The 17,025-nt window shown below is 41.4% G+C and overlaps 1 protein-coding gene and 1 long non-coding RNA gene across 7 annotated transcripts in view; one reads left to right on the forward strand and one right to left on the reverse strand.

The window, feature by feature from the left end:
• Positions 1-17,025, reverse strand: part of dennd3a (DENN/MADD domain containing 3a) — a 176,842-nt gene that overhangs the window by 127,549 nt on the left and 32,268 nt on the right. For all 6 annotated transcript variants that reach the window (XM_069922317.1, XM_069922315.1, XM_069922320.1 and 3 more), the window contains exons 3-4: positions 5,893-6,171; positions 4,540-4,655 (exon numbers count right to left, since the gene is read on the reverse strand). In XM_069922317.1, coding sequence (XP_069778418.1) covers positions 4,540-4,655; positions 5,893-6,171 — 395 coding nt within the window. The remainder of the gene's footprint in view (positions 1-4,539; positions 4,656-5,892; positions 6,172-17,025) is intronic.
• Positions 3,004-6,282, forward strand: LOC138755764 (uncharacterized). The gene is made up of 2 exons (XR_011352553.1): positions 3,004-3,033; positions 5,624-6,282. It is a non-coding gene; the product is annotated as an uncharacterized lncRNA (long non-coding RNA).

Consider the following 17,025-nt stretch of genomic DNA (forward strand, 5'->3'; position numbering starts at 1 on the left):
GTGTTGCCCGGGGTACAGCGCCACTTCTATGTTGCATGCTTCAGGACGGGGAGTGACGCCATGACGCACTGACATCACTTCCTAAGGCCAGTGCGACCCTCACAGGAAGTGGACTGTCTCCGCGAGCAGCACAAGGAATTCAAAATAAAGTTCAGTTACTGGTTCACATTGTGCCACGTGGATGTCTCTCATTTCGGTAATGCTTCCGTTAGCAGACGCTACACTGGTGACCTCGGCGGTTCCAATGTCTTTGAACTCACCTTGAATGCAACAAAATGCAGGATGCTACTACCGCTACAGTCGCAATGGCTGCGACCAACACTGTGGATGTGCATTTGCCGCTCTTCTGGGCAAATCAGCCCAGGAATTGGTTACAAATGGCCAAGTCACAGTTTCAGATCAGAAGCATTGTCTCTGAGGATATCAAGTTCTGGAACGCCGTCAGCACCCTGGGTGCCGCTACCACAGCAAAAGTAAGCTCTTTATTGGAAAATCCTCCTATGGAGCATATGTATAAACAATTCCAGTGTTTCCTCCGCAATTCCCTGGAACTCAGCTGACATGAGCATGCCATCCGCATCCTGTATATGCAAGGCCTGGGCGATAGGAACCCCTCTGAGGCCATGCACGAAATGGTGGCCTTCACAGACAGACACACAAACTGTTTCTTGTTCGAGCCTGTTCCTATCCAAGCTACCGGTGAATGTTTCCTCAGCAATATGCCACATGGATTTCAGTGCCACACACCTGGTAGCCAGAGAAGCAGACAGACTTTTTCACACCCGGCAACAGTTCCATACATGTGCAACTGATCTACGCCACTGGTACCGCCAGTTCAGCCCCATCGCCGGGACCCCGAAGTAGCTAAGGCCCAGCCGCAATGTAACAATCGCTCAGACAAACAGATGGGGCCTTAACACCCGGCGGTGCGTCCCTCCATGCTCATACTCCAACGCCAAGTCAAGCACATTGGCGGGAAGCGGACAGGCTAGTGCCGATAGTGGCCTCAGCAGTAGGTACACATAAAGGCCTAATCTACCTCAGGGACCAACAAACAAAGAGGGATTTCCTAGTCAACACGGGCACAGAGATAAGCCTCATTCTGCTGATGTATTTCAAACTCAAACACAATCCAAAAGGCCTTCCCCTACTGGCAGCCAATGGTTCCTCCATTCTGCGTTTTGGCTCCTGCCTGGTCACAATCCATGCCACAGACACAGTTTTCCTCTGGAAGTGTACGATTACATTCGTGGGACAAACCCTACAGAGCAGATTTCCTCTGGGAGCAAATGCCCCCATGAACAAATGCCGTTTGGTCAACGCTACCATATTCCATTCATACCCCCTCACTCTATAGCAATGTTCTTTTCTGCCGTGAGAAATCCACGGTCTGGAACGTAACGAATATGCCCTTCTACTGGCCAAGTACCCATCACTGTTGGGCCCAAATTCCACAACGCTAAACCAGCACATGGCGTGGAGCACCACATCGAGACCACGGGCCTCCAGTGTACGCACAGGTACAACGCCTCCCGCATGACAAACTCCTTCAAGCCAAGAATGAATTCGCTGCCATGGAGGAATTGGGTATCATCCGCTGCTCAAACAACCCCTGGGCGTTCCTGCTGCATGGTCCAGAGGAACACCAGTAGTTGGCCCCCGTGTGGCCACCGTCCCAGATTGATACCCCATCCCATACGTCCAGGATTTTGTCAGGATGGTCCAGGGCTGCTGGATCTTTTCCAAAGTGGACCTTGACAAAGGGTACCATCAGATTCCGGTGCATCCTAACAACGTCCCGAAAATGGCCATTACGACAACACCTTTTGGCCTTTTCGAGTTCCTGTGGATGCCTTTAGATCTAATGAACTCTGTCCAGATGTTTCAGCGTCTTATGGATGTGGTGGGCAGGGACCTCAATTTCATTTACCTGAATAACATTCTCATCGCCAGTCCTGATAGCATCACACTCAGGACGCACCTGACTTGCCTTTTCAACAGGTTGCAGAAGTTCCCCAGTTAAGTGCAGTTCAGGCTGAAAACTATCGATTTCCTGGGACACCGTATCAACCGAAAGGAAGCCACACCGCTGCTGGATAAGGTGGAAGCCATCCAACATTTTCCCAGACAGAGCACAATCAAAGGCCTACCAGAATTCCAAGGAAGCAGCTACCCTCATACAACCCCTATTCGACCTCATAAAACTCAGCGACAAGGCTCTGCAGTGGACACACAAAACTGTTAAAGCATTCCAGGCAACCAAAGCGGCGGAGACCACATTTTTAGCCCATCAGACTCTTACTTCACCCCGGCCCTTATAATAAACACATCGGACAGAGCGGTCAGCATGGTGTTGGAGCAGTGGGTGAATGAGCACCGGCACCCCCTGACTTCCTTCAGAAAACATCTCTGGACGCCAGAACTCAAGTACAGCACATTTGGCCGCGAACTATTGGTCCTATACCTGGCAATACGACATTTCCTGTACATGTTAGAAGGAAAGGTTTTGTCGCCTACACAGACCACAAACAGCTCATCCATGCACTCAGCAAGGTTTCAGACCATAGTCAGTGAGGAAACAAGGACATCTCTCCTACACTTCCAAGGACATAATGAACATTCGCCACTTTGCAGCCGATGCACTATCCAGATTGGCCATCAGGAGGGCTCGATGTCGGTCAGCTAGCCAAAGACCATGCAGATGTCTAGACCTACCGGACCACCATGGAGGTTAGCAATTTCTGTCCTTCATCAGGGAGCCCGACTTTACTGTGCAACATGTCCACAGGCTTCCCCAGACCCATGAGCTGGCGACAGCAGCTGTTCGACCAAATTCACGGTCTGTCACATCCTTCCATAAGGTCCATGGTTTGTAAAGGTTAAAACCTTGTGTTTTTGATTCTTTTGTTAATTTTCTGCCTATCCCTTTAAGAAGTATTAATGTTTGTAGTGTTACCATAGTCACTATGATGTCATAATATCGGAGTGGACCTAGAGTTTGTATATCATTCTTCAAAGAATCGTGACAAAGAAGTATGCTCGAGATACTTTTCTTTGAATTCATCTTATTTCATATTAATTCATCTTATTTTCTTTATTTATTTTATATCTGTTTAAAGTTGAATATTGTTATCATTATACAGTATGCTTTGTTACTGTGATGCAATAGGTTAATTAAATATATGCTTATAAAAGGGATTAGAACTGGGTTAGCTGTTAGGTTGCCTGCATTTTACAGTAAGAACAATGCCTTGCAGAGTTCCAAAGGCAGGTGCAAACAGAAGGTTTTGGGCTTTAGCAACATTTGCAAGCACACTGCAGAAACTGAAACATTTGCAGAGAGTTGGACCCATGTGTTTTTTTTTGTAAAGCTTGGAACTTGCAACATTTGCCAACTGAAGCCAAAAAATAACAATGCCTGGAACATCAGGAGGTGAGGGGCAGAGAATGAGAGAGAAGGCAGTTAAGCAGAAGTTTGAAGGCACTTTCAGGTGGCCAACTGCCCCGCTTGTAAAGCTGCATATTTTGGCAATATGCGGCTGTTGGGAGGCCATGTGAATGCACAGGAGGCGCCTGCAAGGCGATAATTTTATCGGACATCGATTAGATCGCACTTGGAATATTATGAGCAGTTTTGGGCTCCTTATCTGGCGAACGATGCGTTGACATTGGAGAGGGCCCAGCGGAAGTTCATGAGAATGATCCTGGAATCAAGGGGTTATCATATAATCAGCATTTAATAACTCTGTCACTGTACTCACTGGAGTTTAGAACAATGAAGGGGATTCTTAATGAAACCTTTTGAAAACTGAAAGATCTGGAAAGAGTTATGTGGAGAGGATTGTCAGAGAGACAAGAAGGCACAGCCACAGAAGACAAAGACTTCCCTTTTGATCAGAGATGATGAAGAATTTATTTACCCAATGATGGTAAATCTATGGAATTCATTGCCATGGACAATGACACAAGGACAGCTTCTTCCCCTCTGCCATCAGTTTTCTGAATGAACAATGAATTAAAGACTCTGCCTTACTTTGTCTTTTTCTTGCACTATTTTTATGCATTTTGTAATGTGGTTTTTGTAAATGTTTACACTGTGATGCTGCCACAAAACAAATTTTGTCACATTTTCATGATAATACATTTAAGAGGTATAGCATAGTAACAGGTCCATTTGTCCCACATGCCTGTGCTGCCCCAAATATACCAATTAACCTGCAAACCCCCTGCTTTTTTGGAGGTGGGAGGAAACCGGAGGAAATTCATGTGATCAAGGGGAGAATGCACAAACTCCTTGCAGACAGCGCCAGATTAGAACCCAGGTCATTGGTGCTGTAACAGCGCTGCGCTCACCGCTACACAATCTGTACTGCTAGGAAATGCATCTATTTTGCACATCATTTTGAGAAAAGCACTGGTTAAGTTTAGTGCAAGCAATAAGAGATAGCATAATTAAGACAAATCGCAAAAGACAGGCAGTTACTTTGCAAGTGATAATCTACACATTGCATTATTCAAATTAAAATGCATTTTACATACCCGAATAAGTTTGTAGAACTGCACTACTACACCATAGGTCCTTTTTCCAAAAACATCTGTGAACACCAAGGAATGATAGTGATCTTCCTTTGCTTCAGTTTCTATCTTCAGTTCTCCTTTAAGTTAAAAAAAAAATAGTCTGCCAGAGGAAGTACCATACTTGTGAAGAATTATTACAGAACCCCAAGATTCTGGAATTCAAGCAACCAGCAGCCTCAAGCAACCAGCAAAAAAAATTCAAAGAAAATAAATTTAAAAAATTTAAAATAACAATAAAATAGGTAAAAAAAATACTTGTTTAAATTGTGAAAGTAAATGTTCTCTGAAGTAATACATATAGTAAACCTTTGTGAAAGATGGGAGCAAATATTCAGAAGCAGTGTGCTTGGTAGTGCTTTGCTCATACCAGCTGTTTGAATAAAGTTGTGTGGCACAGCAAAGGCGTTGCACAGGAAGAAGACCAGGTTGATGTCATGCGCTGTTCGAGTGATTCTCTTAAAGTGTCTCCTTATCCCAGCTTAGTAAAAGTCAGCCTGGTCAGACGCTTTATCTGTAAACTTGGGTAGTGAGGGGTGGTGTTAATTATCTATAATGTCATTGTTCGTCTTTCAGGCGGCTCCATGGAGGGAGAGGAACCTTCAGAAGCAGCGATGGTTAAATGTTTTCAAAGAATGTGACTGAAAATAAAATGAAATGTTTTACAGTTTATATATTCATGCAAGTGAACTTTTTTTAGTATAAGTATAGTATAGTATTTTTCTAATTTGTCTTTTAAACTGTTTATTCCTAATATAAGTGTATTAGTTAGGCATTGTAGGAATAAGTCTCAAGCCACTGGAAAATACTGTACACTTATCCAGCATGCACCAATCCCTATAGGTGTCCATATGAGGGGTTTCACTCTCTAATATCTGTGCAAAAATGCCATGCAAGCAAACAATGGTTTTCATTATTTTTTAATAATCACAGCCTGACAAAATTGATTTTGGTGGTCCATTTTTAGTTCAGTTTATTATAAAATATAGTTTGTATTCAAACTTTTCTAGCAGAGGGCATAACTTGAACTATTTGTTTTCTTCCTGAGGCATTTGGATATTTGCTTGATCGCCAACTGTTATTAAACCACAACTGTAAAGTTATGACACAATGGAAAGTCTGTGAATTTGAAAATGCTTCAGCTTTAATCATTAACAAACTTTTGCTGGAACCGCAAACAAACAAATGGAGGCAATGTGAAGGCCTGAAGGCACCTAAGCACATTTATCTACGCACTCCATAATTTGAATTCTTTGCATCCAATTAAGGCAAGAAGTTCAGAAGAATAAAAATGATATTCAAATCTAAAGAACTTACCTGGGAAACATAACTGAGGTAATCCTTGGAGATCTATATTATTTGGAATGCTAAATTCCTCACTCTGTGACTCTTTGTGACTTGCATTTCCATTGTTCACATCAGGATTTGTGTGCTTGAACTCCTTTTTCTTTTTGAATGAGCGGCGTCTTGAAGATCTTGTAAAATTTTGATCAAAATAACCAGACTGACTTCCTTCTTTTCTGACAAATGGGGGAACATGAACAGATCGAACTTCTGGGATAAGATATTGATGCGATCGACCATTGTTGTTACGCACTGCCTAAAGAGAGAGAAAAATAAAACAATGTGTATACAAGCTTACTGAAAGCATAACTGATATTATTGAGGATAAAATATATTGGTAATATTAAATTACTGATACATAAATGGTTTGTTGTCTTTTATACCTTATACATATACAATCGGCCATCCTCGATAACACTAAACAAGGATTTTGCTTCCTGAATACTTTTGGGTATATTTTATGGATTTTGGCTGCTGATCATGAAAATCACCTTAGAATTTTCCTATCATGCACTATTTTGTGAGTTCCTGTCATATTTTAGGTTTACTAGTATATTGCTCACAAAGCAAGCTGTTTTGGTCAGTCCAAGCATGTCTGAGCATGCACTCAGTGTAGGTGCTAAGCAAATATTGCCTCAGGCATGGAAGGCATTTAAAGATATTGTTGAAAATTTTTTTGTCAACTACAGAGCACCAAACTACATCCAGCTGATTGACCACATGCTTCAAGCATCCAAAACCACGAAGTGCAACATGTCATTGAAAATTCATTTTCTGCATTCGCACTGGGACGTCTTCCCTGCTGATCTTGGTGCAGTCAGTGACAAACATGGTGAAAGATTTCACCGGGTCATTGTAACTATGGAAAAACTGTATCTGCGCAACTGGAATCCATCAATACTGGCCGACTATTGAACACTGACATGAGAGGCATCGTATGTTGAGTACAAGCAAAAATCAGCAGAAAAATATTTTTAGGTCACTTGAACAAACACTACGTGTCAGCATCATTAGGCAATCAAACATGCTAAATTCAATAAAAGTTAACTTAATGTTTCTCCAACTTCCTACATAGAAACATAGAAGATAGGAGCAGGAGTGGGTCATTCGACCCTTCGAGCCTGCTCCGCCATTCAACGAGATCATGGCTGATCTTAAAGTTCAGTACCCCGTCCCCGCCTTCTCTCCGTAACCTTTAATACCCTTATACTGAAGAAATATATCTAATTCCCTCTTAAATAGATTTAATGAACCTGCCTCTACTGCCCTCTGTGGCAATGAATTCCGCAGATTCACCACCCTCTGGGGAAAGAAATTCCTCCTCATCTCGGTCCTAAATGGTTTGCCTATTATCCTCAAACCATGGCCCCGGGTTCTGGATTTTCCCATCATTGGAAACATCCCATCTGCATCCATTCTGTCCAGTCCTGCCAGAATTTTATAGGTCTCTATGAGATCACCTCTCAATCTTCTAAACTCCAGCGAGTACAATCCCAATTTGCGCAATCTTTCCTCATAAGTCATTCCTGCCATTCCAGGTATCAGCCTGGTGAATCGCCTCTGCACTCCCTCCATTGCAAGAACATCCTTCCTTAGATAAGGTGACCAAAACTGCACACAATACTCCAGGTGGGGTCTCACCAAGGCCCTGTACAGCTGCAGTAAGGTATCCTTGTTCCTATACTCAAACCCTCTTGATATGAAGGCCAACATACCATTTGCCTTTTTAACCGCCTGCTGTACCTGCATGCTCGCCTTCAGAGACTGGTGTACAAGTACCCCTAGGTCTCTCTGCACTTCCCCATCTCTTAATCTATTGCCATTCAAATAGTAATCTGCCCTCCGGTTTGTATTACCAAAGTGGATAACCTCACATTTATCCACATTGTAGTTCATTTGCCATGTATCTGCTCAGTCCCTCAATTTATCCAAATCACACTGGAGCTTCCTGACCCCCTCTTCCGTGCACACAACACCTCCTAGCTTAGGGTCATCTGCAAATTTGGAGATATTACATCCAATCCCCTCATCCAGATCATTAATGTAAATTGTGAACAGCTGGGGTCCCAGTACAGATCCCTGTGGCACCCCACTGATCACCACCTGCCACTCAGAAAACAAGCCATTTATCCCAACTCTCTGTCTTCTACCTGCCAGCCAGTTCTCAATCCACATCAATACTTTGCCCCCAATCCCATGAGCCTTGATTTTGGAAGCCAGTCGTTTATGCGGGACCTTATCGAAGGCCTTTTGGAAGTCCAGGTACACCACATCCACTGGCTCTCCCACATCCATTTTACCTGTCACCATCTCAAAGAATTCCAATAGATATGTCAAGCACGATTTACCTTTTGTAAATCCATGTTGACTCCGTCCGATCCCTTCTCTGCTAGTCATATGCTCTGCTATTACATCCTTAATAATGGATTCCATCATTTTGCCCACTACTGATGTAAGGCTCACCGGCCTATAATTCCCCGCTTTTTCTCTACCCCCCTTTTTAAATAGTGGGGTAACATTAGCTACCCTCCAATCCATGGGTACTGATCCTGAGTCTATCGAGTTCTGGAAAATAATTCTTAAAGCATCTGCTATCTGAATGGCCACTTCCTTCAGTACCCTAGGATGTAGATTATCAGGCCCTTGGGATTTATCTGCCTTCAATCCCATCAATTTCCCCAAGACCATGACCTTAAAGATACTGATTTCTTTCAGTTCCTCCCTTGCATTAGTCTCTATGTTTCCCAACATCCTTGGGAGGTTATTTGTATCCTCTCTTGTAAAAGCAGATCTAAAGTAAGAATTTAATTGGTCTGCCATTTCCTTATTCCCCATTATATATTCCCTTGATTCTGACTGCAAGGGACCTACTCTGGATTTCACCAATCTACATGATGCAGCAAATCTGAAATTATCTTTGTTGTCTATCTTAATCCTCATTTTTTTTCAGGAAGAAAACATTATGAAAACAATTGTTGTCCATTGTAATCAGGAGGTATGAATTAAAATCCCACCAAAGCAGCAGGGGAATTTTAAAATCACATTATTAAATTAATCTGGAATCACTGTAAAATCTGGTGAATGAGAATCCTATTTTAGGGAGTTTTCAATTCTAGAACAACAGATTTCTTTCTGTGTGGCCAATAACTGGTTATTTTGCAAACAATACTGAAAATGAGAAAAAAGTGGTAACTAAGCATAAGAAGCTGATGAACATTTTTGACCTAAGAATACAGAAAGTTATTCAAACCCTAGGTTGATGCAGGCTCCCAAGAGAACAATACTATTAGTCACATTCCCACTGACTTATTTCACTGTATCATGCAACTTATTCTCTCCCATATGATCCCGCTGATCATTGATTTCCACTTCCAGTTTACTAATATCTGACTTGACACATACAAACAGACAAAACAGCATTCCTACCATCCATGATGCACATACAAACATACACAATATACAGCTCATAATAATCACGTTTATACATAAAGATATAATTTAAAATAAATACATATAAAAATATCTTGGGATAATTTATTCAGTTACAGGGTACTGTTCATCAATCTCACAACTGAAGGAAAGAAGCTATTTCCCAATCTGGCACTCCTAATTTTGGTGCTCTGGTACATCTTTCTTGACGGTAGTGGGTCAAAGATGGTGTGTGCTGGATGGAAAGGATCCTCTACAATTCTTTTTGTCCTACTTAAGCAATGTTCCTGGTAACCATAATCAATAGAGGTAAGGAGATACCAGTGATCTTCTCAAACATTTTGATGATCCTCTCTATTGTCTTCTGGCCTGATGCTTTGAATCTACCACACCACTTAAAGATGTAGCTAAACATGGCACTCCCAAATGCACTCCTGTAAAAAGTTGTTGAAATGGGGGCCGATATCCTGACCCTCCTCAACCTCTTGAGGAAGTGCACGCACAGCTCTACCTTCCTGACTAATGAGTAAGTGTTTTGGGTTCAGAATTGGTTTTCCTTTATTTATGCACTAAGGAACTTTGGCTCTCCACTCTCTCCATGACGGAACCATTGATATACTATGAACATTGGCTGACCTTCGTCATCCTGAAATCCACAATCATCTTCTTTGTCTTGTCTGCATTTAGATTCAGGTTGTTGTTCTCAAACCACGTTAAGAACTTCTCGACCTTCTCTCTGCAAGCCGATACATCGTTGTTACCGATGAGGCCAACTGTTTCAACTGAATATGCCAGTGCAATCATGAATTAGCAACATGAACAGTCTCGGGTTGAACACACAATCCTGAGGTGAACCTGTGCTCCGTGTGTTGCAACTTGAGATTTTGCTACCAACCTGGACTGACTGTGGTCTTTCAATCTAGGATCGAATTGTAGAGAGAGGCACTGAGTCCCAGCGAGGACAGTTTATCCACCAGCCTCTGAGCTATGACTATGTTGAACGCCAAGATGAAGTTAACGTACAACAGCCTGCTGTATTGTTCTCTAGGTGGGTCTGGACGGAATGGAAAGTATTGGATCAGTTTAGTTGATAGGCAAGCTGAAATGGGTGCATTGTCAGGGTATGTATATGACATCACATAAAACCTTGAAATTCTTTTTCCGGCAAGCCAGTCAGAATTTCTACTTTCAGTAACTGTCAACTGTCTGCAAGTTGTATACAAAAGAGAAAAATGTAAAGAAAGAATATAAAAAATCTGACTGCAACAGAGAAAAATAATATTCAATAATAAATAATGTACAAAGTAAGAGTCCTTAAATGAGTCTCTGATTGTGTCTGTTGTTTATATTTCTGATGGTTGAGGGATAGTATCTGCTCCTGAACCTGATGCGACGAGTCCTGTGGCCACTAGGTCTCTTTCCTGAGGGCAGCAGTGAGAGCAGAGCATGTCCAGGGTTGTATGGATCCTTGATGATTGCTGCTAATCTCTAATTATTCCATATTGATGTTCTCAGTGGTAGGGAGTTTTGACAATGATGTACGAGGCTGTGCCCACTGTCTTTTGCAGGGATTTCTGCTCAGAGGCATTGGTCCCCTCCTCTTTTTTTCTTCTTTGGCTTGGCTTCGCGGACGAAGATTTATGGAGGGGGGTAAAAGTCCACGTCAGCTGCAGGCTCGATTGTGGCTGACAAGTCCGATGCGGGACAGGCAGACACGGTTGCAGGGGAAAATTGGTGGGTTGGGGTTGGGTGTTGGGCTTTTCCTCCTTTGTCTTTTGTCAGTGAGGTGGGCCCTGCGGTCTTCTTCAAAGGAGGTTGCTGCCCGCCGAACGGTGAGGCGCCAAGATGCACGGTTGGAGGCGAGGTCAGCCCACTGGCAGTGGTCAATGTGATGCAGCTAGTCAACACTTTCCACTACACATCTGTAGAAGTTTGCCATGCTTTCCGATGACATATGGAACCTCTGCAAAATCCTGAAGAAGAAGAGATGTTGATGTGCTAAGTTCACGATAAAATTCGCATTTTGGATCCAAGAAAGAAAGATCCTCTGAGAAAGTATCATCAGCAAATTTGTCACTGGTGGTGTTGACATTCTGAGCCAGAAAGTTTCAGGTATATAGCGAGCAGAGTAGGGAGATGAAGTAAACAGCCCTGTGGTGCTCAAGTGCAGATTGTGGAAGAAATTTTCTTGCCAATCCACTCTAGAGGTGAGGAAATCCAGGATCCAATTGCACAGTGGGGTATTGTGGCCCCTTCTCCATGGATGGTGGAGAAGCTTGTGTGGTCCTGAGATCCCAAGAGTGATGCCGTCTGGAGCTATGCTCCTGGTAGGGCCACCCATGGCGGTAAGGTTGAGAATGAGGTCCGTGACAAAGAACAATCCAACCAAGACCTCAACGGTGGAAGAGTTGCTTTGAACCCAATGGATGTGAAGACGGATGAAGGCTGCAACAAATCCATCATCTCCAATCATCGTGGTTTCCATGCCATTGGAATTAGTTGATTAATTTGTGAAGTATCATGTGTTTCTTGGAGTGCAACACTGAATCTCTTTGGCTTGGCTTCGCGGACGAAGATTTATGGAGGGGGTAAAAAGTCCACGTCAGCTGCAGGCTCGTTTGTGGCTGACAAGTCCGATGCGGGACAGGCAGACACGATTGCAGCGGTTGCAAGGGAAAATTGGTTGGTTGGGGTTGGGTGTTGGGTTTTTCCTCCTTTGCCTTTTGTCAGTGAGGTGGGCTCTGCGGTCTTCTTCAAAGGAGGTTGCTGCCCGCCAAACTGTGAGGCGCCAAGATGCACGGTTTGAGGCGTTATCAGCCCACTGGCGGTGGTCAATGTGGCAGGCACCAAGAGATTTCTTTAGGCAGTCCTTGTACCTTTTCTTTGGTGCACCTCTGTCACAGTGGCCAGTGGAGAGCTCGCCATATAACACGATCTTGGGAAGGCGATGGTCCTCCATTCTGGAGACGTGACCCACCCAGCGCAGCTGGATCTTCAGCAGCGTGGACTCGATGCTGTCGACCTCTGCCATCTCGAGTACTTTGACGTTAGGGATGAAAGCGCTCCAATGGATGTTGAGGATGGAGCGGAGACAACGCTGGTGGAAGCATTCTAGGAGCCGTAGGTGGTGCCGGTAGAGGACCCATGATTCGGAGCCGAACAGGAGTGTGGGTATGACAACGGCTCTGTATACGCTTATCTTTGTGAGGTTTTTCAGTTGGTTGTTTTTCCAGACTCTTTTGTGTAGTCTTCCAAAGGCGCTATTTGCCTTGGCGAGTCTGTTGTCTATCTCATTGTCGATCCTTGCATCTGATGAAATGGTGCAGCCGAGATAGGTAAACTGGTTGACCGTTTTGAGTTTTGTGTGCCCGATGGAGATGTGGGGGGGCTGGTAGTCATGGTGGGGAGCTGGCTGATGGAGGACCTCAGTTTTCTTCAGGCTGACTTCCAGGCCAAACATTTTGGCAGTTTCCGCAAAGCAGGACGTCAAGCGCTGAAGAGCTGGCTCTGAATGGGCAACTAAAGCGGCATCATCTGCAAAGAGTAGTTCACGGACAAGTTTCTCTTGTGTCTTGGTGTGAGCTTGCAGGCGCCTCAGATTGAAGAGACTGCCATCCGTGCGGTACCGGATGTAAACAGCGTCTTCATTGTTGGGGTCTTTCATGGCTTGGTTCAGCATCATGCTGAAGAAGATTGAAAAGAGGGTTGGTGCCAGAACACAGCCTTGCTTCACGCCATTGTTAATGGAGAAGGGTTCAGAGAGCTCATTGCTGTATCTGACCCGACCTTGTTGGTTTTCGTGCAGTTGGATAATCATGTTGAGGAACTTTGGGGGACATCCGATGCGCTCTAGTATTTGCCAAAGCCCTTTCCTGCTCACGGTGTCGAAGGCTTTGGTGAGGTCAACAAAGGTGATGTAGAGTCCTTTGTTTTGTTCTCTGCACTTTTCTTGGAGCTGTCTGAGGGCAAAGACCATGTCAGTGGTTCCTCTGTTTGCGCGAAAGCCGCACTGTGATTCTGGGAGAATATTCTCGGCGACACTAGGTATTATTCTATTTAGTAGAATCCTAGCGAAGATTTTGCCTGCAATGGAAAGCAACGTGATTCCCCTGTAGTTTGATCAGTCTGATTTCTCGCCTTTGTTTTTGTACAGGGTGATGATGGTGGCATCACGAAGATCCTGAGGCAGTTTACCTTGGTCCCAACAAAGCCTGAAAAACTCATGCAGTTTGGCATGCAGAGTTTTGCCGCCAGCCTTCCAGACTTCTGGGGGGATTCCATCCATACCTGCTGCTTTGCCACTGAATACATGTTAAACAAATACATGCACAGGCGTCTTCACTCTGAGGAAAATGGAACGAAGTCCATCATCCTTGACCTTGAGGGATAGCCATGACAAACCAATGATTAAGGCCCATGCTGATTAGGTTTGAGGGGATGTTGGAATGCCAAAATATAGTCAATAAAAAGCATCCTAAAGATTTACAATGAAATTTGACAGAGGATAGTAAAGCTTACTTAACTAAATTAAAGTTACATTTTAATACTTTACAAACATACAAATATGAAAAATTATTACAAAGGTCTAAACAACATTATTATGAGTTAAGAAAACGTGCCTACAAAGTTTGAGCTTGGCAGTTGAAGACAGAACAAGTTTCTAGGATGGTAAATGCAGTTAGAAAGGGTTCAGTCATTACCTATAAACCCCGGGAGATTAATGAAGATTAATAAAGTTCGTTTTATGAGGACTTGTATACTTCTGATGGGATGCAGGATAATGACCGAATTGAATCATTTTTGTCAGAGTTGAATTTACCGTCATTGGTTGAAAAAGATAAGGAAGAGTTGGACAATTTTTTTTTACAGAATTTGAAATTAAAGAGGCTATGCCTAGTGGGAAATCACCAGGTGAAGACGGACAGTTTACCCCCCCCCCCACCGAGTCTTTTTCTAAGGCATTAATTACTATTATCCCAAAAAAGGATAGAGACCCATTGAAAGTTGGTTCGTATAAACTGATTTCTTTATTGAATTATTGAATGTAGATTATAAAAGTGTGACAAAGGTTTTGGCTAATAGATTAGCTAAATTTTTGCCTCATTTGGTTCATGTAGATCAGGCTGGATTTATAAAGAATAGATATTCAGTGGATAATATTGTTGATTTCATTGATTAATGTTTTGAGAAAGCAAATCAATAATAGCTTTAGATGCTGAAAAAGCATTTGATAAAGTGGAATGGAGTTTTTATTTAAAATTTTAGAGAAATTTAAGTTGGGACCACTCAATGATTGGGTTAAGGCTTTATTTAAAAATCCAACTGCTAGGGTTGTGACAAACGGACATCATCTTCATTTATGTTAAATAGATCGACTAGACAAGGATGCCCATTGTCACCAGCCTTATTTAGATTGGTAATAGAACCATTGGTTCAAGCAATTAGACAAAATGTTAATATTAAAGGTATTAAACTATCTTTAGATGAATATAAAATTAATCCATTTGTGGACGATGTTTTAATATACTTAACGCATCCTAAGGAATCGTTGGGTTATTTACAAAGACATTTGGGCAATATGGGGAAATTTCAGGTTATAAAATAAATTGGGAGAAGAGTGAAATATTACCAGTTGCAGATTATGAGTATTTGGATTGTAGGCAGATGACACAGTTTCGATGGTCAAATAAGATTAAATATTTAGGAATAGTTATTGATGCTAATTATTATAATTAATATAAGTTAAATTTATACCTTTATTAAATTAAATTTGATTTAAATAGGTGGAAAGACTTAGTTAACTTTATTGAATTGTGTTAAAATTAATATTTTTCCTTATATATAGTATATTTTCCAGTCTATATCCTGTAAGCTTCTGAAGAAATTTTTCAAATAATTAAATACGTCAGTTTGAGTATTTTTATGGAAAGGTAAATTATCAAGAGTTTTGTTACATAAGTTGACATGGAAATATGCTTTAGGGGGACTTCAATTACCACAATTTCAGAATTATTATGAAGTGGTACAGTTAAAATTTATTAATAGAATGTTTGATAAGGATCAACTACCTAGTTGGGCTAAGGTTGAATTGGTTCAGATTTCAGAATATAATATGGATCAATTTATTTATAAATGAAATCCTTATCTTTTATAAAAATATGATTTACCTGTAATGAAACATTTGATGGAGACATGACATACGGGGGATCAAATTATTGGAATTAAAGGTAAAATTTTGGCTAACGCCCCAATATGTCAGAATAAATTATTTCCTTTCTCGATGAATAATTATTATTTGAAAATGTGGGAGCAGAAGGGCATTGGACTAGTGGGAGATTATTTTGAAGAAGGATCATTTCGATCATTTAATAGGTTAAAGGAAAAGTTTCAGATTATGTCTAATACATCGTTTGCATATTATCAAATAAAATTATTGGATAATTTAGGATGTGAATTGAAATTACCTAAAAGATCCAAGTTTGAATGTTTATTAATGGAGGAAGTAAAGAAAGGATTTATTTCAGAAATGTTTGATTTACTGCAAAAGAAGATAAATAAATCTGATTTGTATAAAATGAAAATTAAATGGGAAAATGATTTATAAATTCCAGTATCTCAGGAGGAGTGAAAGATTATGTGTGAGGATAGTATGACTACACTAATTAATGTGAGATATTCTTTGGTTCATTAGAATTTTTTATATCAACTGTATTTAACTCCTGAAAAGTTAAAAAGATATGGTTTTAGCACTTTAGATTTTTGTTTTAGGTGGGGAAAAGAAATAGGTACAATTTTGCACTCAGTTTGGCTTTGTGAAAAGGTAAAGCCTTTTTGGTATAGAATTATGGAGTTTTTGGAAGGTTTATTTAAATTCAAGCTAAATCTTGATCCATTTTTAGTTTTATTAGGATACTCCACAACATTGACTTTGAGTTTAAAATTAGACAAATTTCAAATGGCTTTTATTCGGTTAGCTTTAGCAGCTGCTAGGAAATGTATAGTGATTACATGGAAGAATAACATTGAATTAAGTATTCAAAGGTAGTATGCTGAATTGAGAATTTGTACACCTTTGGAGAAGATAACTTTTAATTTGCATAATAATTATTTCTTTATTAAAATGTGGAATCTGTATTTGGAATATGTAGGTTTGGAAGTATGATGTTTGTTAGATGAGATTGGCACCATCCTTGGCATTAAGTTACTGATAAATATGTACTTCAGCTCCATTTTTACTATTGTATTTTTTGGGGTAGATTGGGGGAGGAGGTTGGGAGGGAGGGAATGGGAGGGGGGAGGGGGAATTTATAGGGAGAAAAATTTGTATTACTATCATACTATATTTGTATTTTAAATTTTGTTCAATAAATAACGTTTTTTAAAAATAAAGAGCCTCCTGATGTATACATCTTTGCTATCTTAGTGTTCCAGGGTTTTGTGTAGAGCCAGTGAGATAGCATTTGCCATAGACCTGTTGCTGTTGTAGGCAAATTAAAATGAATCCATGCCACCGCTCAGATAGGAGCTGATATGTTTCAACACCAGCAGCTCAGAACACTTCATCTCTGTGGATGCGAGTCCCACTAGTTGGTAGTCATTTAGTCAGGTTACAACATTCTTCTTGGGCACCGGTATGATTGCGAACAGGTGGGTATTATGCCCTGTCAAAGTGAGATG

This window comes from Narcine bancroftii, chromosome 2 (assembly GCF_036971445.1).
Source record: "Narcine bancroftii isolate sNarBan1 chromosome 2, sNarBan1.hap1, whole genome shotgun sequence".
NCBI lineage: Eukaryota > Metazoa > Chordata > Chondrichthyes > Torpediniformes > Narcinidae > Narcine > Narcine bancroftii.